We start from the raw sequence: 26,140 nt of genomic DNA, 5'->3' as shown, positions 1-26,140 counted from the left end.
CAGGTACTTCAGTTGGAGGTTGGATCCAGGAGCGGAAGCAGTGGATGCCTTCCTGCAGGACTGGACGCAGGGACAGGGATATGCCTTCCCTCCTTTTCTTCTGATCCCCCGGGTGGCAGCTCAAGTCCAGAGACAGAGAGCTTCTTTAGTACTAGTTACCCCGATTTGGAAGTCACAAGTGTGGTTCCCTACTCTGCTGGAACTGTCCTGGATGGAACCTTTGAAGTTACCCACTTCAGTGGGGATCCTGCGAGATCTGGCAGGATGCCCACACCTTTTGGTGGTGCAGGGGCATCTCAACCTCATAGCATGGAGGATTTCAGGGGACGATGGCAAGACATTGAGCTTTTGGAGGAGGCTAGCAACCTCATCAGACAATCTTGGGCACCGGGCACGACTAAGAGCTATAAATCAGCCTGGAATCAACGGGCCTGTTGGTGTTGGGAGAGGAATGTGGATCTAATGTGGGCAACCATCACTCTCATAATCAATTTCCTGGTGGAACTTTACAATTCTGGATTGGCATATCACACGATCAATTCCTTCTAATCAGCCATTTCAGGAGGACACCTGCCCATCAAAAACGTACCAGTAGGGGAACATCCTGGGTGAGTAAGCTTCTGAAAGGGGTCAGATTATCTAGACCTCCGGAACCCAGATTTTCAGGGTAGTGGGATATGAATAGGGTGGTTTGCATTCTGTCAGACTGGCAGGATAATCAATTCTATTTCAAACCTATACATGAGGCCGCATCTCTGGTGGTAAGTAAGTTTCGAACCTGCATAATCCTCACCTCCGGTCCTGACATAGAATGAGAAATTTCCTAGCTATCATGAAGGAAACTTTCACTTCTATTAAGGACACAGAGGCGAGGATTATCCCCCCCCATACTTTGGCAGTATTTCCTCCCTGTTCTCCGGTCAGCGGAGCGGTTTGTTCAAAGCGTACTAGTATACTGAAACTCAGTAATTTACAGGTATTATATGTATTTTTTCCATAATATATTTGGTTATCAACTGTTTTTCATGGCAATTGTATTACTCGTAAGCATTGGTTTATGGTGAATTTGGATGCAGTCTTGCTTTGGGTAGTCTCATCTGGTTTGAAGCCGTAGGATTGATATCTTTCTTAATTTTTAGGAGGCGATTCAAACAAAATATTGAGGCCGCTTGAACTTAACTTCCTACAGTGAAGAAGAGGAAGGACTGGACCCAACGGACATTTATATGGACATTCAGATACAGTTATGATTTGTTTATGGTTTCCATGACTAGGTTGTTGGCTTTAAGGGAGTTGGAGCATTTTGCGTTTTTTCTTTTGAACTTGCTGTATTTAATTAAAGTGAAGAAAGGACTGCATAATGTTCGCCTCCTGTCCTTAATAAAATTGAAACTTTAATTCAGGATAGCTAGGAAATGTCTCAATTTGTTTGTGTGGCATTTAGTTCGCACGCAATAGCAAAACAATTAACCAATAAAGTACAAGAAATGTTTAATCTGTTATTTTCAATATCCCCATGGATTAATAATCGAGTAGTGGGATTGCTGCAGCATTAATTTGCTAGCCTGTCCGTAGCACAGCTTTGATCTGCTCAATCTGTGTTAGAAAGGTGAACATTTTAAACACGCCCTACTTAATGACGCATTGTGATTGGTCCGCAAAGGCAGGCTCCCCTAGCCAATGGCGTAGGACCCCGCTGACATTCTGAAGACGGCTTCTGACAGAAGCACATGCGACGCGAAGGCTGAAGGATGGTGAAAATAGAAAAGGGGCGGCAAACGGGAACGTGACGGAACAGTAGGCTGCTATTGGTCGTTTGCCCTGTATTCCATTAGTCATGACGTCACGAGCAACAACTAGACGTGGCAGAGACGGGAATGGTGATCGCGCGTGGTCCGTGCGCACGCGCCGTCGCGCGAGCTAGGAGTGACGCGACAGGTTGCGCAGGCAGCTCGCTGGGGTTTGGGATCGCCCTGGTAACTGTCCTCGCGCCGCCGCTGACGGGTCTCCGCGCGCAGGCTCGCGGCCGTTAGAAGGCGCCCCTCGGCCCGCCGGCTCGCGCAGGAGGCGGGATGGCGTCCGTCACCGCCGGGAAATGGGAGGTGGTGAAGAAAAACAAGAAGCCCGGAGCGGGAGGAGGCAAGAAGAGCTCCGGCGGCGGCGGGGCGAGGAAGGCTCTGGGGGAGGCCAACCTGCCGCGCGTGCTGGACCCTGCACGTGAGTATCCGGAGGGGCCACAGTAAACACTTGTCCAGCCCCCCCCACCGAGCCCCCCATGTGCCCCCCATGTGCCCATGATGCGAGAGGCGGAGGAGGCTGGTTTCAAAGGGAGGGAAGAGTTATGTTTAGGGAGAGATGCCCCCCCCCCCCCCGGCTCGAGGACAGCCCTCCCACCACCCCCGCCGAGTTTAAAGGCAGCCCCCTACTAGTAGGTTTGTGGCTGAGAAGACCCCCTCTTCATGGGGGCATCAGTGAGGGGAGATTCCCTGCAATTCCATGTAGTCAGCATTACCCAAGGAACTCAGTCAGACCGCGACAGATGGTGGGCCCAGACACCAAAATAGAAGTGCCCCACATTAGTGAATTAGAAAGCTAGAAAGAGGCTCATATTTTGCAAACTAGGGCCGTTTTTAAACTTATAAAATACACACTGTGCACGTGTGCTGCAATGTGCGGATTTTAAGTTCCTGCAAGCAATGCTTGTTTTGATTCGGGGAAATCTATTTGAAAAACCAGCCTAGTAGCTCATACAACAGGCTCACAGACAGCCAACAAAACGGCCCACACAATGATCTGTCAGACCAGCCCACCGGGCAATGCCTGATTGCCCTGTGGTCAGTCATACCTTATAACTCACCCATAGTTGTTAGTGGGATTGTGGAGAAACTCTTTGTACCTCGTTTGATGAATAGGTAGAGATGGTGGGGAGGAGAGATCCACCTGTGTAGAATGAGTGGAGGAGAGTGAACTCATCCTCATATGGGTGGGAGAGTTGAATCCCATCTGAGCGATTGAGGAGAAAGGCGACATTTTATGTTCTCGATACACTCTGTACAGCTACCACATCTTAACTGATGGTACTCACGCTATCGAACCGGTAGAAGGATACAAAGTTCACCATCAAGTAGCAGACTGCGTGATACAAGTCTAAAATTGATTGCAATTTTGACTGGAAGTTAGAAATAATCTTGCTCGTGAGCCCACTTGAGCCTTCCCTCCTCTTTATTTGGTCAGGTATCATGGCCATTCTTCACTGCCAGACCAGAACGATTGCAATCTCGATGTTACTTTTGACAGTATTCTCGCTTTCACTGTGCACGTGCTTCTGTTGACCAAGTGTGCCTGCTCCCATTGTACAATTAATTACGTCAGGACATCCCTTTTGCCTTATTCTCCCAATTGATTGAATAAATCATTGCCGTAGTGTTATCTCAAATGGGTTATTTAAACTCTTTTTTTACTGCGCTCCCTAAAAACTTGTTACAAACTCCTCAATTAGTTCGAAAGGAAGCCCGTGATGCAATCGTTACACCACCCGCTCCGGTGTCAGTGGATTGGCTACCTACTATAGACCCATCTCTATTCAAATAGCTGTGCACTGTACACTGCAGTCTCTTGATTACTGCGCTTCATTACTGGATTAGCCACCCGAGATAGTCTGCAAACCCACTGGCTTCCTGAGTTTAAAAGTTTTGATAGTGGATTTTTCCGGGAACAGGGCTTCTCCATCTGGAGCTTGCTCCCCAGACTTTTAGAATGATAACATATTTCGTGAAGTTTAGACAAGGCCTAATCATTCTTTCACTCCTGATAGTTCTCGGACTCTGCAGACTTCAACCGGCCCCCTGTTTAATTCTTCTTTGTGTACTTTTACTTCTATTTACTAGTCAATTAACATTGGCCTAAAATGCAGTCATTCTCCTTCAAGGCCTTTCCACCTGCTTAGGTTTTTTAACTCTTGACGTCATATTTTTAGTTTGATCATTTATTTAATCTCACTCCTATTTCGTAATGATGATTAGCTTGCTCCGTGCTATCACCACCTCACTGTTCTTGAATGACACCTTCAGTTAGCAGCGCCAGTGGTTGGAGTGTATAAATAAAAAAAAAGTATGTTAACTGTGATCCTGAGTATAATGTGGCAGGGTCTACGAGTGTGGGGTGGGGGTCGAAGGTGTGGCTAAAAAGAACAATAAAATCGGTCACTATTATTTTTGGCCTTTCACCGGTAGGCCACTCCATATGAAATATCATGCACACACCTTAAATAAAAAATAAATGCGTGTCCAAATGGTATGTGAGGAAAGCATTGTTCTGACAGTTAAGCTCATTTGCTTAAAGCAGTCACTTCAGGTGTCTGTGGGTGTGACCATATGGTCACTTATTTGAATCCTTGGTGATTTTACTGGAGAATGTGTGTTTTTTAGGGCTACCAGATTCCAGTCTGTGACGTAAAGAGATGAGTATGTAATTACTATACACAGTATAAGATAGGCTGCAGCAAAACCTGCTAACCGATTTAGTGTTTGTGCCTACAAAAACTTGTATAGTAATGCTCAATGAGACTGCACACAGTGCAAACCTTTTTTAGGTCGTAGCCTAACAGCCAGCCTAGCCTAGCTGTCTAGTTTGCTAACATTATCTTGGGTACATTTGGAAAGCTTCCCTGAGAATGCGTTCTGCCCATTGCTTACAATTTGCTTTGTGGTTTGTAATTCACATTTTGTTTGCTTTCTGTTTGATGTCTTTGTTTGTTTTTGTTAAGCTTGAGTTTGTCCCTTCTGTTGCCCATACCTTATTTAATGTATCTTTCCTAGTGCTCTATTTCCGTAAACAGGCCTTTAAATCTTGTTATTATCTTGTTACATATTTTGTGCATTCAAAAACATAGGTCAGATGACAGGCTCTGTCTTCCAGAGAGCTTGGTGTTTACTTTTCTTTCTCTGACTTCAAAGTGAGATGATTTATGTGACAGTCAAGCTGGCTACTGGGGGTGTGCTAGAAATGAAGCACATTTTTGTTGTTGTTAATTTTGAAGTGTGTTGGAAACAAATCAATATACTAGGTAATGACATTTCCACACATTATTGTTTGTACACTACATTCTTTTATCAGTAAAACTGTATGTCTGTGCAAATGTAATGGTCATTTCAGTTTAAGATGTGTTGTCTGTAAAAGCAGTGCACACCACACCATACATACTTCACTTTACCCCACTCAATTCTACTCTACGCCAATGCACTTTACCCCATTCTACTCTATTGTGCACCACTGTACTCTTTAACACTGCTCTCTACACCACTCCAGACTATGCCACTCCACTCTGCGACACTCCACTCTCTGCGCTCTGCAACACTGCACTCTATGCCACTTCACTGTACATCAATGCATTTCACTCTCTACCACTCCACTCTAAGCCAGTGCACTCTGTACCAATCCACTCTGCCTCTCTAATCTACTCTGCACCACTCTACAATGCACTACTCCACTCTACACCTCTACACTCTACTCTGAAACAATCTACTGTGCCACTGCACTCCGCAGTCTGCTACACTTTTCCACGCCACTCTACTCTGTACCACTGCACTTTAATTACTACTCTGCGCCATACTACTGCACTCTACACCAGTGCACTTGACTCACTCCACTTTATGCCACTCTACACTGTACCATTCTACTCTGCTACTCTACTGCACTCTGTGCCACTGCATTCCACGCTACATCACTGCAATCTACGTCAACCCACTATAATCTACTCTGCATCACTGCACTCTATTGCACCCTTCTCAGTGCACTGTAAGCAACTCTGTTCCACTCTGGGCCACTCCACTCCAGTCTATCGTGTGCCACGCCACTCTTCACCACTCTATGCCACTGCAGTATATGCCTATGCACCCTGCACCACTTTCCTCAATACCAGTGCTCTCTAAGCCACTGCACTGTGCAACACTATACGCCACTAAACTCTACACCACTCTAATATGCTGTGCACCACTGCAGTGTACGCTACTTCACTCTACACTCCTACTCTGCACCTTTCTACCCTATGCTAGTACACTCTACTCTGCACTGCTCCACTCTAAACCAGTGCACTCTATGCCACTCCACTCTGCACAACTCCAACCCACTTAACTCTACTCTAAAACAATCTACTCTTCCATGCTACTGCACTCTGCACCATCTATGCTGCGCCACTCTACTGTACAACACTGTGCTCTACGCCACTGTACTGTACTCCACTTTACTCAAGCCAATGCACTTCATGACTACTCTGCATCACTGCACTCTAATCTGCAACACTCTATGCCACTGCATGCTATTCCACTCTCCACCATTGTGTTCTGTGTCACTCCACTGTATGCCACTCTGTTCTACTCTGCAGCACTATACTGTATGCCACTGCTTTCTGTACCACTACACTCTATACCTCAGCACTCTGCTATGCATCGTTCAACTCTGTGACACTACACTCTGTATCACTGCACTCTACACCACTGTAATCTACTCTGCACTACTTTGCTCTACGTCACCACACTCCAAGCCACTCTGCTTCACAAAATGTTCAAAAGTGTATAAGTTACCTCAACAGCTGTCTGCAGTGTTTAGTGGTGATTTGTCAAGTGGGGCAGGGAAAAAGGGAAGAGTTTGGGGTGGGGGTGAATCCCAAAACTATTTTTCCTTATTGTATGTCTATGGGGATTTTGCAATCTTTAGACATTGCTACAGCCAAAGCGCTGAATAGAATTACACCAATTTTGATAGGAAGCTAGATCTTGGTCCGCAGGTCATGCCTTTTGTGATTTGGCATAAATCTTAGTAGTTATTTCAGAGTTAAGGGGGAAAAATATAGATATCTAGATACACTGATCTGTCCATGGGGAATCTGTAGATCCTGGAGAAAAGCAAGGCCCTGATTGGGTTGGTGCTACCTGACAGAAATTTCCCGGCCTCCATTTTTTTTTTTTTTTTTGTCGCCTGCCTCCGGGGAAGGCAAATATACTGTGCACAAATGTACAAAATTATCAGTTGAAACTGTCACACGTGCCCTTGTGCAATTACTGAGGCTAGAGGCAGAAACTTTAGAGTCTTCGGGAACAGATGGAAAGTTGAGAATGAGTTCTGCCTTGGACTCGTATGTTCCTCTGAAAACTTGTAAACTTGGTAGTCAGATCATCACGTTTTCTGGGACAGGAGCAACAGGAGAATCCAATCCCTGGTTAACCAAAAGGAGGATGTAATCCCTGGTAACCAAACCTCAGAAAACCTCTGCTTTATGTTAAATGCAAATCTTAATTAATAACCGTCTGCTATCACAGTGGCTCTTGTAACCTTACTTTCTATGGAGCTTGGCTACGCTCTCTGTATTTCACTTGACTCCCATCAAGTTTGACACCAAATCCCTGCCCTGCTAAATATTTAAGGATTAGAAACCTTGGGGTTTGGAGGTTTCCAATCTCTCTCAGCTTGAAGATGTCCCACTCAGTGGAAATTAGCCTTTATCCTTCCATTGCTCAAAAAAATAAACAAAAAATCACACACGCACTCCCTCCTGTCTTTGTCCAATTCTAGACCCATTTATTTTCTTCCTGGCCTTACGAAGATCCTTGAAACATCTGTCCATACCCTCCTATCTACTCACCTCAAAACTCTGAACATTTTTGATACTCACCAGTCGAGCTTCAAGTCAGGTTTCAGTACCAAATCAATGATCACTTCTATTTTGGATGACCTCCATACTCGTCTTGCACAGGTAATGCTGCTTTTTAAATTTAACTCAACCTATTGATGGCCATCAACACTGGCTCCCAAAAGGCTTTACTCCATCTCCTGACAGAGGAAAGTGGAGGTGGTTGTGCGTTAGACTGGTTCACTTCTTTCTTCACAGCCCACACTCCAGCAGCTTGCATGCCATCTTTTAAGTTCAGGAAAATTTCATGCGGTGTCCCATCAGAGTCCTCCCCTCTATAGAACGCCCCTTGCCAGTATCCTCCAATCATTCAGCTTTACTTTACATAGTTATGCAGATGAAACACAACTCCGCGATTCCTACTAAGGTTACACTGTGGTACCATCCAACGTCGGAGAAACTTCACAGCATTCATTCATTCAGCCAGCAATGGTGAACATGCAAGAGAACACTCTTCAGCTCAATACATGTAAGACAACAATACTGACTTTTGGGGACCATACCATTTGGAATCCTTCCAAGTGGTGTGAAGAACTCTTCACCCCTCTCCATTCCCCGACCTCTATTTTTATAATCGCATTTAGAAAACTGTTTTGACCTGTTACCTTCTTCTAAAATATTTTTAAAAGTCTTCCCTTGCAACCCTGTGTTCCACAGAAAAGTAGTTATTTATGTTACGATTATAGTTAAACTGCACTATTATAATGCCATCCTTCTTGGACCGCGTATCACTCTGCTCCAAGCAATACAAAATGGTGTGTATCTATTTTATTTTTTCTTGAACATAAGATGTTTTTCCACATACCTCCTCATCTTCAAGAGTTGCATTAACTCAGTAGCAAAAAAAATATGTCTGTCAAATCTTTCTGCCACTGTTGTCACTCTCTTCCCCGTTACTCCTTACATTCAACGTAGTTTCTTCAGCTGTAATCCATCCTGAGTATTAAGATCTTTTGCAACAAATCTTCGGTCTGTTCCTTGGCAGCAGCAGCAAAGATGGTGCTGCTGCGCATGCAACTGCTTTATACCCAAAGCATGGAACCATTGTAACTTTGTCTTGTCAACTCTCGTCGTCTTTTCAGGAAACAACTAAACATCTTTTTTTCACTGATGTCCCATTGGCCTTCCCTCGTACTTCTATGTTATCTGTTCGTCCCAGAACACCCGCTTTTGGGTAACCGTTGTGCTTTACAAATGTTATCAATCAAGAATTAACTGAAAAGTACTACAAAGTGAAGTACCTTTTATAGGGTTGAATGCAAATCCACATACAGGGCCTGGCAGCAGGTGGGAAGCGGTAGTTCAATGGTTGTAATTCCCTGTAAGTCTGCACATTTACAAGCTAACATGTTTAGGGGTATTCGCCAACTCCTCTCCAACCACTTCACCCACTGGAAAAGGTTGGAAATGTAATCCTGGCTAGAGCAAGTGTAACACATTTTTGAGGATGGGGTTCGGGGGTGCGCGTCGGGAAACTGAATTTGCAGTTGCTCAGCTGATTTGCACTTGAGCAAATGTTTGTATGTCTACTCCTGAGAAAATGGAATTTACAAAAGTTAGCTGAAGTAAAGTTTCCAGATCCACTTACCATCTAATCTCTTGTGAACTCTTGAAAGTTGTAACTGCACCAATGCAGTTCATCTCCGGGTGTGCTTTTGTGACTTCATTGAATTTATTATCATGTTGCCCGTAATGGTTTCACTCTGGTTCTTCTGTATTAGATTGTTTTTCAATAGTTATGCACCAGACACATTTTAAGAAACGCCATTCGCAACAATGGTAAATAAACTTGCACAATAGTTCAGTAAATGTTATTTTTCTCTGTGTACATTTAACTTTGAAAGCGAACCATCATCAACCTTGCTTTCATACCCATGTATCTGTTTGCATGTTATCGGAGCATTCTGGGAGGAAAATAAACGGCCTCAGATTGTTACGTTTTGCACTGGAACCATTATTAGCAATGCAAGCGGGGCTCAAGCTTGCTGCGTTTTATTGTGCGTCTCCTAATAGTAATGTGAATCCTATATGCGCTATTGAACTACATGTATGGAATTACATCTTGCCTTGGTAGCAGACCAACATATTTCACAAATCAGTACTGTGGTGCTGTAAGCTGGCTGCCAGAGGGCTCGTGCTGCTGGTAGTTGTGCCTCGTTGTTTAATAGACAACATGAAACCTTAATGCTCTTGACCCCCAGCCTCCCCACCAACCAATATGTCCTCGCCATCAGGCGGAAGGAATTCCATGCCCTTTAACCTGTGTCATTAGCCAAAGTCTGTAACCTTTAGATGTGAGTGAACTCAGTGGACCCTTTGTTTTTAATAATAATGGTGTGAGCCTAAACGTTGATCCCCAGTGACCACACAGTCCCCCTGAAGTTATGACACCCTATTGTCTACCTCTGGTAGTTTGAAACATGATGCAAAATTCATTGGTTTGTTTCATAGTGGGTGTTCGCTGTCTGCCAGGTCTGGTGCTTGTAGGTATGGAGTCAAGTGCACAGTACTATCAACATTGGTCTTACTCTTTTTTTTTTTTTTCCGCTTGGCAAATCTGTGAAAAATTTGAATCAGTCACTACTCACTTTTCTGTTTGTTTTATTTTAGCTCACTACTCATTTTTCTGTTTGTTTTATTTTAGCTCCTATCAAAACGTCAGACACTATCTTTGAACTGGGTTTTGAAAAAACAATGAAGAAACAAAACAAGGAGCAAATGCCCCCAACCCCTGCCACAGACCTGCAACCTAAGAAATCCAGTATAGGCAAGAGTGCCAAGAAGACAATTACTTGCGATGCCTCACCCAAACCTGGGAAATTTCGGACAATAGAGGAAGCTGTGAAAGCAGTAAGTATTTTGCTTTCCCCCTTTTTAATGTTTAGTCCATAGGCTGCTTATTTCTACGCCATGTCTGCAGTAGGGGAGAGGGGTGGATATGTTAGGATGAGGTCATTGAAAGTGTTGGTCGTAGAAAATAGGTTTTGACTGGCAAGCAGTCTACATGCTCCCAACTTACATGAGAGAAACGGATCCACTAGCAGATGTAATCACATAACTATCCGTGTACAACTGCGTCCCTTCTCCAGGCAGACTGGTTTCAGTGTCAGAGTATTGAAATGTGCTTGGTGGACAGGACTAAGGCACCCCGTGGGTCTGACACACGATTCACTGTACATGAACTACCTCAGTAGGATGAGGAACTACGCAGAAGATTCAAACTAATCTTTTCTGATTGTAATATGCATATGAAATTCCTGGGTCATGTTTCTTAGACATCTGTCATGGTAATGTGCTATAATGCAATAACATTAAAGGACACTGTGAGTGGATGAATAACTATTGTGCTGTTTGTTGCGCTATGGCGCCGGAGAGCTGTAAAACTAAAAAGAATGCAAGCTTTGACAATTGTAAGCTTGATCAGTTACCATTATTTGCTTCCATTTGTGTTTTAAATATGATGGCCTTGCATCCTCAGAGGAGTTTTCAAATGGCCAGTGTAAGTTATGGTATTGACACGTTTGTAGTGGCAGCATGATGATTAAGATGTGTTCACACTACAATCATTTTGTTAACCTTGGAAAAAGTAGTGAAGATGCAGGAAGAAATAATCCATTTCAAAGAATGGCCCGATGTTGCTAATGTTTTTCACTTTATTTTGATTTGTTGTCTCTTTTATGGTGAGCCATTTACGTTATCTTTCAGATGTAAGTATAAATATTTCAGTCCTTTATTTCTTTCATTTGTAAACATGTCAGTTGCCCCATGCTTCTTAAGTCAGAATCTTACATTGCTTTAATGAGTAGTTTATAGTTAAGTTGTGTTTTTAAGATTGAAATCCAGCTTCATGAAATTGTTTCAATTTACCATAAAAATTATAAAACATTCTTGTTATTGGCGAATCATGAGTAATTTAAGAATATTTACTGTCCTGTGTTGAAATTAAGATTACATTTTGCAGCAAAGGGGAATCGGATATCCAGCTCCAGTTGGGGAGGGGGGAATCACCAGTGTTCAGTTACTGAATATGTTTTTTACTTTGTCTAATTCTTACTTGCTTTCCCTAATGTACTATGTTGTAATGAAATGTAGCTTGATTTAATGCATTTTATCCCATATATATATATATATATATATATATATATATATATATATAGACCTTGTGTAAAGCATTCTGTATTATCCCTTTTTTCCAGCTGGTCCTATGTATAATTTTAGTCCTCACCCAAACAGTGCATCGTCAAAAGAAATATCTGGTCTTTGTAAATATTTTCTTGCTTCCTTCAAGGATAACCTTTTTTTCTCAGCAATCCTTCACAAAACTGACATTTCTATGATATTCAGGAATAGACTTCTTGTTTTAAAGTGCATTAGTTTCCTAGTTAGTGCTACACCAGTTTTTAATTTAGCAAAAAGGTTTGATAGCGTGCACTTCGATTACAGAGCATTTACAGGCGAAGGATGTGTAAATATCACAGTGGTCTCCTGTGTCATTTTGTGATGAACAGTCTTATGCTGGACGACTATTGCAGAGACTTGATCTGTGTTACTTATTGGCCTTTTCGAGTAGGAGTATGAGATTATAGTGTAGTCCAACGTTAAAGCCATAATGAAATTGGCATTTTTCCTTTTGAAGTTTCACAGTGTCTTAATGTGTGTGTTTTTTTTTTCCCAACCTACAGCTTGATTTGGCTGATCTTCAAGCAGAATTGACAAAAAGCCAGAACATGTTTCCTGAAAATCCATCTGTATGGGTGAAAGATCTAGCAGGATACTTGAACTTCAAGTTACAAGCTCCCAAAAGTGAACCAACTCTCAGCCAGCATACACATGGTCAGTAGTCACTCATTGGAAAGCCAGGTATCTCACATTGGTAGCACAACTGCACTGTCTTAGTGTCATTTTTTTAAAAGACCAGTTATATTTATTCCGCATTTAGTAGAGCTCAGACTGCATGTTGAAGTACTACACAGAGGAAAGCAATATTTTTAAGGGCAGTCAAAAGTAGCAGTGTTGAGTTACATAGGCGTTTTGTACGTGGTGTCAAGCAATAGAGGACCGTAATTATTTGGATGAAAAAGGCTTTATTTTTCAATAAAATAAAGGAAACTGTTCTTAGGAAAATAATTATTTGCAGAAGAGTATACCCACTTAAGCCCTTTGACTTGAAATTGGGGCTATAAATGCTTATCTCAAAGCCCTTGGGGGCAACTAATCTTTCGGGATATCATATATATTTTTTGTTGTTGTTAAATCTGTCCTTGGTTTTTAAAATATTATATTCAATCTGATTTCTTCTCTGGCTCAGGTCATCTATTTAGGTTCCCTAAGTCTCTAAACTTTGCGTGCATGGTCGGATCTACCCTATTTATATATGTTGAGCTGCAGTTGTGCTTTTTATGATAAAATTAAAGGTTAACAATGCAGTAGTTAGTTAGCTTTATGTCTGATATCCCACTCTGTAAAAAACCCTTAAATCATGTATGAGAATTTTGGCGATGACACATCTTAAGAGCAAACAAAGATACATAGCTACACTACAAGATCACTCTCTACGTTGTTCCTTTATCTTATTAGGAACCTTTATAATGTACCTTTTATATTTCCTTTGCAAACATTCAATAATGTTTTTGTGCTGACTGTCACCACCTGTGCTCATTTCTCAAATCACTCTGAGGTAAAAGGAGTATGTGATCGACTGAGAGGCTTTGTAAATGTGATCTCCATCCCAAGAGAGAAACATCTGTCTCCATTATCACTTGATGAGCATCTTGAGGACTTTGGCCTAGCCCTGCAGGACTGGTATTTTTTGTTTTTGTACTGATGTGAGTGTATCTCCTGTGACATTTTAGATCAGCTGTCATGATTAAAATCTCATGGTGAACTCTACATGTGGTATTTACTTGTTAGTGGCCTATTGTGTTTGGATGAAAGAAATCAAGAACTGTAAAACACATTTCTAGGGAAATTGTGGACCCTAAATCCTAGTGCAATGATTCTCCCAATGATGCCACTGAAATTACGTTCGTCCTCCTACGCACAGTTGCGTGCACATACAGGATGTAATTCATTTACCTTTTATAAGATGGGGTCAGGTAGCATATGGGTCTAATGGACTAATGCATGCACCGCAGGAACTTGTTTCATCTGATGGTCACAGGTTCAAATCCTGGTGGGCCTTCTCAGGTTTTCACCCTTTCGAGATTGATGAAATGAGAACCATTGAGTTGGATAACAATAAACAGATGCTATTCACTGCTAAGATAGCCTACTGGCTGTAAGTGATTCTTACAGATACAGAATATGTTATACTATTTTCCTGAGAAAATTCAGTGGCTATTGTGGCACCCTGTGCATGACCAGTGGTGTTGTAGGTAGACCGACATTGAACAGTTTTTGAGTGCTTTATTTAACCACCCCCCTCTCCCCACAGCTGTTACCAGCTAGACTGGTGGTAGAAGGACTTGGAGCAAGCATTCCTCCTTTTTTTTTTTTTTTTTTTTTTTTCCATTTATTTTTAGTTTGTAGTTCAGCAGCAGTGCAAAAAAGAGAAAATGCATGGGAGAATGTGGAAGTTAAATTCTCTTTCAGATTTCCTGTTTGGAGGTGCCCAGAACCAGCCTGCCAAATAGTTGGCATCCAATTTGTGTGACTACCATCCGCTTTGAAGTTTCTTTTCCTAAACATAATCCTTTCTTCAACTTAAAACAAACTTCAGCTCTTTCCCTCCTTTCTTGTCCTAGTTTGGAATGTTATACCCCTCACAGTACAGTAAATAGAATCTAGGCAATTAAACAGTAAAGTAGTTACAAAGGGTATAGGTTCTAACCTATATCTAAAGAGAGCAAAACACTTGCAGCATAAAATGAAGTGAGGTAGGGTTTTCACTTCAGCTTAGGCTGGTATGTGGCTCACTTAGTCGGATGACAGTACCATATTTCCTCTGCTTCAGGAACAAAAAGCTGACCATTTTGGATGGTGAGGCAAAGTCACCTCCCTTCTTGACTTTTTCGGTGCTAAGTATTATTTGTTTATTTCTTCACTTGCTGGTTGCCTGAAAAGTCACTGCCAGATTTTGCTTATTGCCCTAATACTGTCGTGTTTTACAGAATGACTCCTTGCTGCTGTCTTGCACCCCCCATTCCTTTCTAATGGATGTAGACTTTCACTACTCATTTTTGCACTCTTACTTGAAGGAAATTCTTGCAGGGTGACTTATACGTGTGTGCAGTGACTATTGGCTATATGTTTAGGCAAAAGTATTAAGGCAGCACAGGTATAGTCCAAAAATACCTCATCAAAACCTTCTTTGACTGACTGGTTCAGTACACTAGTTCCAGACTGATGACCATAAGCTCCTACGTGAAAAGTGTTTTTTCCTCAGATGGATCTATAGAAAGGAAACAGTAAGGTTCTGGTGCCGCATGTTGGCTCCTCTTGGGGTGCTAGCAGTGCCTGAAGCTAACCCTGGGTATTTTTCTTCATTGTGTACTGAAATGTTGCCAGTCACATTTTTTTGTAGATTTATGTACTTACATTTTTAGTGAGTAACTTATCTTCAAAGCTGAACAGAGGGGGTAAAGTGATCGAGTTCATGAATAATAATTCTGTATTTCTTTATGATTTGTTGATTCCAAGCAAATGCATTCCGAAGGTGCATCCTAGTATGTGGGTCTTTGGACCAGATATTATGACTTGTTAGAGTATTCCCATTGCAGCTTCCCTTGTGCAGGAGACTAGGGCAACACTGAAATATTTCAGTTTTTTATTAGCTTCCTGAAACACGTGTGGGTGTGTTCTCTAAATATTAATGGCAGTTCATTCCTAAACTTATCTTGCATGAGTGCCAAGGTGCAGCCTCATGAGCTTAGGGTACAGGATTTTGTGCGCTCTGATTTTGAGCAGCAGAGCTGATCAGTGTATTAAGTCACAGCACCCGTGGATAGTATACTGGGGCATCTTGGAAACGTTTCACTACCTACTCCCATGCCCCCCCCCCCACCACCCCATTTCATGAAATCATTCAACCTAGTATTACCTCCTTCCTGTCCACACTTCTGTGTCTATTCCTTTCCCTAAATCTCATTTACCTAAATCTGTCCCTCACAACCTTGCATTTACCCATGTACCACACCTCCCTATCTCATTGCCTTTTCCTTTAAAACCTTTAACTCCATCCTCTCACATTTGTTCCCTTTCTTCTTCTCCCTCCTCCACTTTTCTGTCTTCTCTCTCTTTATTCCATTTTCTATTTTCTACATCTTCTCCTTGCCACTTTAGGACCCCTGTGCCCCTTCTTCACTTTTCAGTTTTATATATCTACCACTAACCTCAGCTTATCTAACCTTGCCCGCTGTGCTTCTCATCCTGCTCCTCGCACCCTTGCTTAATTTGAGCCAGTGGTTTCCGATGCGGGGCATCAGCACTTATTTTTGAGTGCCAGAACTTATTTTTCTGCCTCAAGTACCTACTGCGAGCAAAAGACTTACGGGAAAGACCGTGGAAGAGAAAAACAAAAAGCGTCACAAAGGTTGAAAGCAGAAAGCTGTAAGAGTGAGCTGAAGGGGTAGGGAGTGGTTGTAAATGGATTAAAGAGGCCCGAGAATGCTTCAGGATTATGCTGCCTCAGTATTCTGTACTCGCACATTTAATTGCAGCATCTGCGTGTTTCAGAAGAGAGCTGTGGGCACCGGCACATTTTTATTTACATTTTAAGCACTGCACCACCCAGCAGCCCTTCACCCTCAAACTGTAGGCTTCCAATCTACAGTACTATCCTGATGCTACTCGCCCCTCTGGTGTTAAAACATTTTTTACTGGTAAATCCTAATTTCTTCTGTACAGCGAAGTCTCCCCTTCAACTCTAACCCACAACACTGCAGATCTCAACCAAACTCCTCTCTTCCAACTATTCCCACTCACCTCACTCATTCTTGCCCTTATTCATCTCGTTTATCTTTGCCAGCATACCCCCCTTGCTGCCTCTAAGTCCTCTTCTCATAATGTCTGCTCACCCTTCTGTTCACCTCCTTCCATTCCCCTCCAGACCCAGTAATGTCACTCTAAATGCTACTGGCATTTGGGGATGATATTATACCCAACTACTCTCAATCACAAAAAGCTAGTTTCTTGCTCAGATTGTCTCTTTTCATTCTAAGAATGCTGTCCAGTGTCCATATCAGTGCAAGATCTCTGAACAAAAAGTGGACCATTATCTTTGATCTCATGCCAGAGTTTGACCTAGTTTTTCATATGGAAACCTGGCTAGGGGATGTCTCTGGACGCATGCAACATGACACTACTCCTGCTGGTTTCAAAATCCTCATGAGAAATCGCCCCTGCATGAATACAGAAGTAGCAGTAGCTATAGGCCATAGAACCTCTGTACACACAATATCCATTATAAATTATACTACCACAGAATGTAAATCCATTCTCTTAAGACTTTTCTGCTCCCTCCATCTCTTTCTTCTGCTCCTTCCTACTCTTCTACAGACCTCTTCTTCACAGCTCTTCTTCCCTCAGGTATCCTCACATACTTTGTAATAGAGTTCACCCAGATAGTTGCCCTTTGGGAGATTTCAGTAACTGGTTTAATTTGAACTATGTACTACATCACTTCTATCCAACATGAAATCATTGAACCTACATCAGCTGGTAGCAGGACCTACCCACCGTGCAGTACATACCATATGTACAATAGTACAATAGTTATCTCACAAAGCTCCATGTATGTTCCCTGGCATGCATCATGTGATTTGGACTGATCATGCCATAATTTAGCTCAGCATCCTTCAATCCGTCCCTACACTCAAATTTACACTGCTTACTCCTAAAACAACAATCAGATCACGAATCTAATGAGACTTTTCCATTCTCTAATCTCACCTCAACGTATCATTGTCCACTGACCCTGAAATTTCAGGAGCAAGAGCTAAAATTACAAAAGATTGTTGCAAAGACTATATGTGAAAAAATCAAAGTCGGGGACAACCAAGGCTGCAGCAACAGCTGAGATTATGCATAGTTGCAATCAGAAAAGCATAAGGGCTCCATTACTCCCATCATGTTGAGGCCACATGGCTAAATAACTTCATTAAAAAATCTGTATTAATGGACCCAAAGAGCTTATCCCTGAATGCTATCAACACACATCTTCAAAGCAAAAGATCTGTGAAGATACCTGGAGGTTAACACCCAAAAATATTTTGCCCAAGCTTGAAAATCTCACTTGTTCAACCCAATGGTGGTACTCAGCCTGCTAAACTTCAGCCACCTATCCACTTGGAATTTCTACAAACTGATTCAACAGTGTATGGCTCTCCTTAGGACATCAGGTTAGCTATCTTATTTAAAAATGTCCTTAGCTGCCATCCAGGCTAGAACCATCATCGACGACTTGCTGTAGTCTGGTATCTTACACTAAACCAGTTCAAATAAGAAACGTGCTGCGATGTGCCACACTTCGTTAACTGTCACCAATATGAATCAGCCGTGTCCTGGGGAAACTGGTGGAAGGTGCTATTTACATCTATCTTTCTTCATACTCTGATCCACTTTCTGACTTACTAACAGTGTTCTGCCGTGGCAGGAGCAGCAAAGCTGTGCTGATCACAACATGGGTGACATCAAGACCACGGTTGAATCTAATGAAGTCGGAGCATTCTGGTTTTTGGATCTCTCTGCCTCTTTTGATATGGTCCACCACACAAAAACGTGGCTTTTCGCACATTTATTACTACTGTATTATAACTAAACCCGACTTGACACCCTAAAAATAGAACATCACGTCACCATCAACTGACTCCTAAAGAACCACACTGTGCCTTGTCTCCTCTGCATTCTCTCGACAACCGCTTCGAGCCCCCTGTAGGAAAGTCACTAATTTTGGCATGGTTACCCCCACTTTTTGCCAGGACCCCAGTGATTGCCCTCTTTCCTCTAAATGTGGTTGCCTTGGTACCCTTTAGACCCCACAATTGACATACTGGTGTACCCCTACAAGTCCCTAGTATATGGTACACCAGCCCCCCCCCCCCACCCCCCATGGGCTGCAGCATGTATTACGCCACCCATGGGAGCCTATGCAAACTGTGTCTGCAGGCCTGCCATTGCAGCCTGGGTGAAAAGGTGCTTGCACCCTTTCACTGCTGATCACTGCACCAGGTCACTGTAAGTCACCCCTATGGTACGCCCTAGTAGCCCAGAGGACAGTGTGCAGGTTCTTGTGTGTGAGGGCACTGCTCTACAAACTCCATTTCCAATGCACTAGACTTCATAAGTGCGGGGACACCATTTACCCGTGTACTTGGCCACAGGTCCAGCTACATAATGGTAACTCCGAACCTAGGCATTTTTTATGTCAAACATGTTGGAATCATACCCCAATAGTAATGACAGTATTGAAGGCTTCATTCCATGCACTCTGGGTGCTCCTTAGAGGACCCCCAGTATTGCTCCTGGCAGTCTTTCAGGGTTTGCGGGCACCCTGCGCTGCTGCAGCCCCTCAAACAGGTTTCTGCCCTCTTGCTGCTTGACCAGCTCAAGCAAGGGAAGGCAGAACAAAGGATTTCCTTTGGGGGAGGGAGGCAACACCCTCTCTCTTGGATATAGGTCTTACTAGGCTGTGGAGGGGTAGCCTCCCCACGCCACCGGCTTACTTTGAAAGGCACATTTGCTGCCTTCCTTACATAATCCAGTTTGCACCAGTCCAGGGCCTGGGGGTCCCCTGTCCCTGCTCTGGCACAAAAGTACAGAAAGGAAAGGGAAGTGACCACTCCCCTTTTCATCACCACCCCAGGGGTGGTGCCCAGAGATCTTCCAAGTGGCCACTTCATTCTGCCATCTTGAAAAAAAGATGTGCAGAGGCCCTTGGGAGCATCTGATTGGTCAGGACAGGAAACTGATGTCATTGAACGTCCCCCTGGTAGGGCTATTTAGGGACTATTGTGGGCAGGTCCCTAAATTTGGCATGCAAGACTCCACCAGGACTCCTCTGCAATGATCTCTTCTGCTCCTGGCCAGCAGAACCGCTGCTGGACATCACAGTAACCAAACAAGCCTGCAATGCCAGAGACGACCTCACTTTGCAACATTTTCACCCAGTTCCTTTCAGCATTTGCAACATTTTTAATGCTGTGCATCCTCTGGGTTTGGCGTGACTTAAGCTGCACCAAAGAAGCAAGAAGAAATCTCTCTTGGATTGAAGGAGTCACTCCCCTCCATCCACAGGCACCTAAAGCAACTCCGACTGGCTGCTGGGATCTTCTGCCACCTGGCTCCAGGAAAAATCTGCAACACAGGTGCGGAGTCTGAGTGGTCCCCTTGGTCCTTTCTACCTGCTGTATGACTTGGGAGACGGCGAGCCCTTGCCTCTCCTTGCAGGATAGTACCCCTGTGCTCCGCGACTCTTGCAACAACCAAGATTTGTTGACTTTCTCCAAAGCATCGTCAGGCTCCAAGTATCCCTGGCCTTCAGCACTACATTCTTGCAAGGATAGTCTCTCCTCTACTGCTCCTGCGATGTGGGCCTCCTCTCCAAGTGTGCAGTCTGGGCCTCACTGCAACTTGCTATGCCTGCTGCCAATGGGATGCTTCTGCTGGCTCTCCCGACTGCTGAGAATCGGCCCGGGCTCCCCTCCTAGGGTCGAGTCCCTTGGACCTTACTCTCCCTCTTCACTCCTTCAAATCTTCTTTTGCTCTAACTTGCATTTGCCAAGGGTTGTTGTTGGTCCTTCTGACCACTGACCATCTGTGACCTGGCGACCAATGTGGGACATCACCTGCATGGCTCCATGGACCTCTCTGCAGCTCCTGGGCTCCACAGCTGATCCTCATCTTCCCCCGTTGACCGGATCTTGATCCACAGAAGGATGGGTAGTGGCTCCTGCCCCATCTGGACACTCCGGAGTGGACTGCACTGTGTCCCCATTTTTTTCAGGTCCTCTTCTTCCAGAGTGCACTGTTGGGTTCCACCAGACCGGCCTGGTCTTGCAATCTTCCACTTTCCAAGTCCCCTTGTTAGTCTTTGGGACGACCAAGTACTTCCTTCTGCTCTACTGGTCTCTGGGGGCCATCTAGGTACTCACCTTTGGGGTCTCGAGTTCTCCAACTTTCCTTCTAACTACTCCACATCCTTGGGTGGGGGACCTCACTTTGCATTCTACTATTTCAGTATTTGGTTTGGCCCTCCTCTAGGGCCCTAACTAGTTTTCACAATTTTTTGCCAATGCTTGTTGTTCCTATATGCTAATTCTTAAAAATTACTATGTATATATAGTGTGTACTTACTTCCAGTTGGTGGACTTGCCTATAAGCTAGTTCAGTTTTACTATATTAAAGTACCTTTATTTTTGCAACACTGTGTTGATTCCTTTCAGGTGTGATAAGCTGCTGTGTGACTGCTGTGTTTTGCAAGTGCTTTGCCCTTCTCAATAAGTCAATGCTGTTCATCCACAGCTACCTCTAGAGAACCCTGACTTCCTAGACACTGTCTTCATTCACTAATAGGGGTCGTCTGGACCTGGTATAAGGTGAAAACACCCTAAGTGTCCACCACACACCAGGCCAGCCTCCTACACCCCCATACCTCTGAAATTGACAGAACATCTCAACATCCCCTTCACTGTCAAACATGGCAATAACCCACATGAAGGGCAACAGCAAAATAAGGCTGCCTTCTGCTCCTTGGAGAACATCGTTATTGCAGAAGTAATAAATCTCACCTGTTACTTGCAGCCCAGAACAGATGTCAAACACACTGTAGAATCTTGTAGAACCCCATTCTCCTCTTACAACTTGTGACTACACTCCTAGGCTGTCAGCACCCGGGTACACCCAAGAAATTACCAAAAAACGAGCACACAATATCAAGGCAGTAGAAGAAATTGAGACAATCAGGAGGGTTTCACCCTTCTAAAAGCTCTCCACTCCAACTATCATTTCATCATCACCACAGCTTGAACCTTCTACTACAAGACCATTCCCAGTAGAACAATCAATGGTAGCAAAACCCTCTTTAGTAGCTTTAGTGCAAAGGTCAAGATTCTTGTTTCTGCAGTTGTGTGCCATTGCGAAGGACGTGAACTAAGGGGAAGAAATCATTCTGGTGCTTACACCTGAGAGATTTCCTTTCTGAGTGTTTAACTGGAGCTGTGAGGAAGGAGCCTAATAGACAGGTCTGAATGTTTAAATAGCGTAGATTGGAGTGGAGTGGAGTGACGTGTGTTGCAGAGTGGAGTGGAGTGGAGTGACATAGTGTGTTGTGGAGTGGATTGACGTAGTGTGTTGCAGAGTGGAGTGGAGTGGATTGACGTAGTGTGTTGCAGAGTGGAGTGGAGTGGATTGACGTAGTGTGTTGCAGAGTGGAGTGGAGTGGATTGACGTAGTGTGTTGCAGAGCGGAGTGGAGTGGATTGACGTAGTGTGTTGCAGAGCGGAATGGAGTGGATTGACGTAGTGTGTTGCAGAGCGGAGTGGAGTGGATTGACGTAGTGTGTTGCAGAGTGGAGGGGATTGACGTAGTGTGTTGCAGAGCGGAGTGGAGTGGATTGACGTAGTGTGTTGCAGAGCAGAGCAGAGTGGAGTGGATTGACGTAGTGTGTTGCAGAGCGGAGTGGAGTGGAGTGGATTGACTTAGTGTGTTGCAGAGCGGAGTGGAGTGGATTGACTTAGTGTGTTGCAGAGCGGAGTGGAGTGGATTGACGTAGTGTGTTGCAGAGCGGAGTGGAGTGGATTGACGTTGTGTGTTGCAGAGCGGAGCGGAGTGGAGTGGATTGACGTTGTGTGTTGCAGAGCATAGTGGCCTAGAGTGCGGTTGCATAGAGTGGATCGACGTAGTGTGTTGCAGAGCATAGTGGCCTAGAGTGCAGTTGCATAGAGTGCATTGACGTAGTGTGTTGCAGAGCATAGTGGCCTAGAGTGCAGTTGCATAGAGTGCATTGACGTAGTGTGTTGCAGAGCATAGTGGCCTAGAGTGCAGTTGCATAGAGTGCATTGACGTACATAGTAGTGTCATAGATTAGAGTATGCATAGTAGAGTGCAGTGGCGTAGATTTCAGTGGTGCGGCATAGAGTACTGTGCACTGCACGCCATTATACCCTACACTCTATGCCAATGCAGTCTATTCTGTGCCACTGCAGTGGCATAGAGTACAGTGGCGCAGAGCAGAGTACATTGTCCTAGACTGGTGTTTGTGGAGTTGAGTATGCATGGGGTAGCAGCACACTGCCATTACAGACAATACATTTTCAATTGAAATTACTATTACATTTGCACAGGCATACCGTTTTAGTAATAAAACTATAAGGCACACAAACTGTGTGGAAATGGCATCACCTTGTGTATTTATTGGTTTCCATCATATTAAAGTATTTGTGTCCGAGACACTTCAGAAATAACAAAAAATGTGCTTCATTTGTCCTAATTCTGATATATTTTAAAATTGCACAGTTCATATAAATGTTGTGTGCTAGAAAAAATATTTCTTCTACCCCCTCCCCCCAATATCCAGCAAGTTCTTCTCGTAAAGCCTCTCACTTTGAAGTCTGAGAAAGAAAAGTAAACACCAAGCTTCCTCAGAAGAGAGAGTCTGATATTTGACCGCCGTCTTTGAATGCACAGCAAATGGTACAAGATGAGAATACGATTTACTGGCCTCTCTACAGAAAGGAGCACTCTGGAAGACTATAAAAATAGATAATGTGAAAAGGTTTTACTCCTTGGGAGAGATGAACTCAACCTGGACAGCCTAAAACAAATAAAGCCAGCAAATTTAAAGCTTTAAAATGTGAGTTACAATTCACAGTGTTAGTGGTAAGCAACGGGCGGAATACATTCCCAGGGAAGCTTTCCAAATGTTCCAAATATGTCTTTAGCAAACCAAACAGCTGTGCTATATGGTGAGCTTCATCAAAAACTGAGCAAAGATATTTATTGCTGATTATGTGCCAGTTCAACTGCTACCCTGCATGTGGGACGTTTCTTGCATGTGCTGCTGGGAGTTATTCTCTTTACCACTCTCTGTTAACTTTTGGGACATGGGGTTGACAGCTTGACTCCCTCAAATCTTTAAATCCCACCTCACAGCTATAATTTGCAATTGAGGTCAGGTCTGAAAACAACCTGAGGAGTGTCATGAAACAATATGCAGTTTCCAGATAGTCTACATCTGGACAATAAGGTACTAACAATTTGGGGTTTATTGCAGATCTTCAGCGCCTTGACCCTCCTGTAGCAATGTTCTGCTTCCTCCCACATGCTTGCCCCTTGAAGAATACTACTGGGGCACAACATCACTTCTTATATTATTTTAGTTACTTTAATGTCTGTGAGGCCCAAATCAAGTAACATTGATGTCTAAGAGTCAGTGAGTTGTGGAATGAAAAACAATAACATTCTTAATGTTTTTTTTAAATACAAAAATGTGTTCCTCAATGCGTGTATCCCAAAAAGTGATTTGTTTGTAGTTAAATAACTTGACTTTGAAATCCAGCCCCTTTTAATACAGTGTCTTGTTTGTGAATGCCTAAACATTCATGTTTTTTAGTATCATGTTAAAGATGATTTGTTCTTTGGAGGCTGAATGAGGGCTTGGCAGTGTTTTCCTAAACCAGTCGTTGCTCGCCAACAGTGACAGTAATGTTGGTGTCACATTTGCAGGCTCATTCCTCTGCTGTAACCCAGTTTACAAAAGTACAGTAGTAATCGTTTATCATCTGTTTTTATAGTTGTTTCAATAAAGTTTTAAGTAGAAATTGCTTTGGGATGAACGCATACCTTGTCATTTTGTTTAGTTTGCATCTCGCCAGCCATTAGTAATTGCAGATCCTCACAGTGTACAATTTGCAGTGAACGTAGTCCGAATCGAGGGATGGAGTCCATGGTGAATCATAACATTATTAAATGTAGTTTATTTTATGCTAAAAAGTGCATCATTCAAAAATGTCTAGTTTTGGCAGTGTTGGTATATTGGCTCCTAAAATTGGAGGAGCAAGAAGTAAACGTTTTCTTGGCTGTCAGAAGGGTTGAAAAAGCTGTGATTTGAATGTGATACTTTGTATTCATAACCTTGACTGAATACTAGATAAACCATAAATCTTGTGGTCGAAATGTAATTTTAAACTATTATTTAAAAGAAATTATTTATGTAGCACATGTTCGCCCATTAGACTTTTTTGGCCCAAGACAGCCACTCTGGCCAGGACAATTCGATAGGCAGATTACAATATACATGTTTTAATACATTTTCAAACCTTGCACCTAACCAGCTGCATTTAAAGCAAGGGACCCAAAAAGAAAAAGAGACCAGATTGCAGTCCTCAAAGAGCGCACTGGAAAATATATTTTCAAGCAAGAACTCTGAAAGAGAGGAGACGCGTCCCCTATTGTGCTGGCATAAATCTTAAACTGCCCAAGCATCTCATTATTTGTAATCGGGCCGAATGATGTGTTGTTATACCAGGGGTACTCACAAACATTTTCCCAGGGGCCCAAAATTTGGTCTGTGATGTGACTGAGGGATGCATTGGTGTTAGCAGGGTGGTGGTCGGGAGGGTGGGGTGGGGTTTTGGGGTGATCAGGTAATCGGTAAAGTGAGTCCAGGGGGATCGAAGTATATACACATCTAGTGCCTGAATTACACAATATGAAACCAGAACACCTGGGATTAATCCCACCCTCCTACTTTACTAAATTGTGTGATCTTGGCAATTGTTTTTCCCCTTCTCTTCATTATCACGTATAAGAGGACCTCAAAATACATGGCTTTAGGATGTGCACTGTGCAAAACCTCCTGTTTTTGATTTAATGAACTAGAATGTTGTTCACATATAATAAAAACCTAGGCCACCCTAACAGTGCACGTAAGGCCTCTTAGTTCACTATTACCATTGTTGTCAGGGTGGGGGGGCTAATTTATGTTTCTAAATTGTTTAAAAACTATACTTCTGAAAGGACTGATATCATCTGATCTACTAATATGAAACGGTGCTGCATGTTCATGAAATACACTTTTTGAATTTTGAAGAGACTATCATATTTTACACTTTTGCTGCAAAATGCCTTTAAAAATGAAGGTATTCCTAAAAATAGGCGGTGTAGGAAACCATAGTTACTTCTCTTTTTAACTTCAGTCAACTTAAAAAAATAACTGCTTGCTTATTATTTAACATATTTTTAATGTTGGTGCTGAGTAGAGTGAAGAGCAGCCCAGTGCTGCTGTTGACCAGGGGGCAGCATGTAAAGGTCAGGAGGGCCGCATTCTGCGTATCATTGTTATATACAGTTGTGCCCAGTTTCTGTATTACTGCCCAATTACTACCACCTCACCTTATTGAATGCCATCTTTTCATTGATCATCACTGTTTCATGTCAGTGAAGATGTTGCCTCACAAGCAATATGCAGGTTAAGCGAGTGATAATGGCCATTAGTTTCAAGGAAAAATACAGTGCTAC

At 43.2% G+C, this 26,140-nt stretch overlaps 1 protein-coding gene across 1 annotated transcript in view; it reads left to right on the top strand.

The window, feature by feature from the left end:
* Positions 1–1,701: 1,701 nt before the first annotated feature.
* The window catches only part of TMEM214 (transmembrane protein 214), a 279,147-nt gene continuing 254,708 nt past the window's right edge, over positions 1,702–26,140 (top strand). Inside the window, exons 1-3 of the mRNA XM_069233624.1 lie at positions 1,702–2,217; positions 10,332–10,537; positions 12,370–12,520. Of these exons, the coding sequence (XP_069089725.1) occupies positions 2,073–2,217; positions 10,332–10,537; positions 12,370–12,520 (502 nt within the window). The 5' untranslated portion in view covers positions 1,702–2,072. The remainder of the gene's footprint in view (positions 2,218–10,331; positions 10,538–12,369; positions 12,521–26,140) is intronic.

This window comes from Pleurodeles waltl, chromosome 5 (genome assembly GCF_031143425.1).
Source record: "Pleurodeles waltl isolate 20211129_DDA chromosome 5, aPleWal1.hap1.20221129, whole genome shotgun sequence".
NCBI lineage: Eukaryota > Metazoa > Chordata > Amphibia > Caudata > Salamandridae > Pleurodeles > Pleurodeles waltl.
The sequence above is the reverse complement of the archived record's forward strand: the minus strand, read 5'-3'. Positions and strand labels throughout refer to the sequence as shown.